The 684-nt window shown below is 72.2% G+C and overlaps 1 protein-coding gene across 1 annotated transcript in view; it reads left to right on the top strand.

Moving 5' to 3' along the window:
• Positions 1 to 185: 185 nt before the first annotated feature.
• ETH_00040880 (uncharacterized protein) overlaps positions 186 to 684 on the top strand; it is a gene marked incomplete at both ends in the record, with an annotated part of 720 nt that continues 221 nt past the window's right edge. Inside the window, one exon of the mRNA XM_013375372.1 lies at positions 186 to 684. Within this exon, the coding sequence (XP_013230826.1) occupies positions 186 to 684 (499 nt within the window).

The raw sequence follows: 684 nt of genomic DNA, 5'->3' as shown, positions 1-684 counted from the left end.
GCCCCCTGCGGGGGCCCCCAGGGGGCCCCCCGCAGCGGACAGCCGCTCCTCAGAAGCCAGCAGCGTCTCCTCCTTTTCCCTCGACCTGGGGGGCCCCCCGCAGCACGGAGGAGGCGACAGCAGCAGCAAGGGGGGCCCCCAAAGCTGCCCCGCTTCCGAGATAAGGGGGGGCCCCCTGGGGCCCCATGGGGGGCCCCGGGGGCGCCCCCATGGCCTCACCAGGGACTTCTTGTGCTCCAGTGGGGCCTCCAGCAGCGGCGCCGAGGGGGGGGCCCCCCGCTCGCCCCTGGGGGGGCCCCCCAGTACCCTCGAGGCCCCACTCAGGCCAGAGGGGGCCCCCCTCGGCGGCAGCAGCAGCTCCCCCAGCGGCTCCGGGCCCCCCTCTTCAGAAGAAAAAACCAGCAGCAGCAGCAGCAGCAGCAGCAGCAGCAGCAGCAGCAGCAGGTGGGGTGGGAGCGGGGGCCCCACGAGCGTCCCCTCGTGGCCTTGTGGGGCCTTTTCATCTGACGGAGGCTCGGAGGGCGACACCGCAGCAAGAGCAGCAGCAACCGGAACAGCAGCAGCAGCAGCAGCAGCAGCAGAGGGGAGGGCCCTTTCAGAAGCCAGCACCCCAGCCAGCTGGGAAGCTTCGGGCAAAGCCAAAGAGGAGAAGCAAAGCCCAACCAGTGCCCCCAGAACCCCCCC

The sequence above is a fragment of the Eimeria tenella genome, genomic scaffold, assembly GCF_000499545.2.
Source record: "Eimeria tenella Houghton genomic scaffold, Eth_scaff2728, whole genome shotgun sequence".
NCBI classification, from domain to species: domain Eukaryota; phylum Apicomplexa; class Conoidasida; order Eucoccidiorida; family Eimeriidae; genus Eimeria; species Eimeria tenella.
Note: the sequence above shows the minus strand (reverse complement) of the source record. Positions and strands in the feature narration are given on the sequence as shown.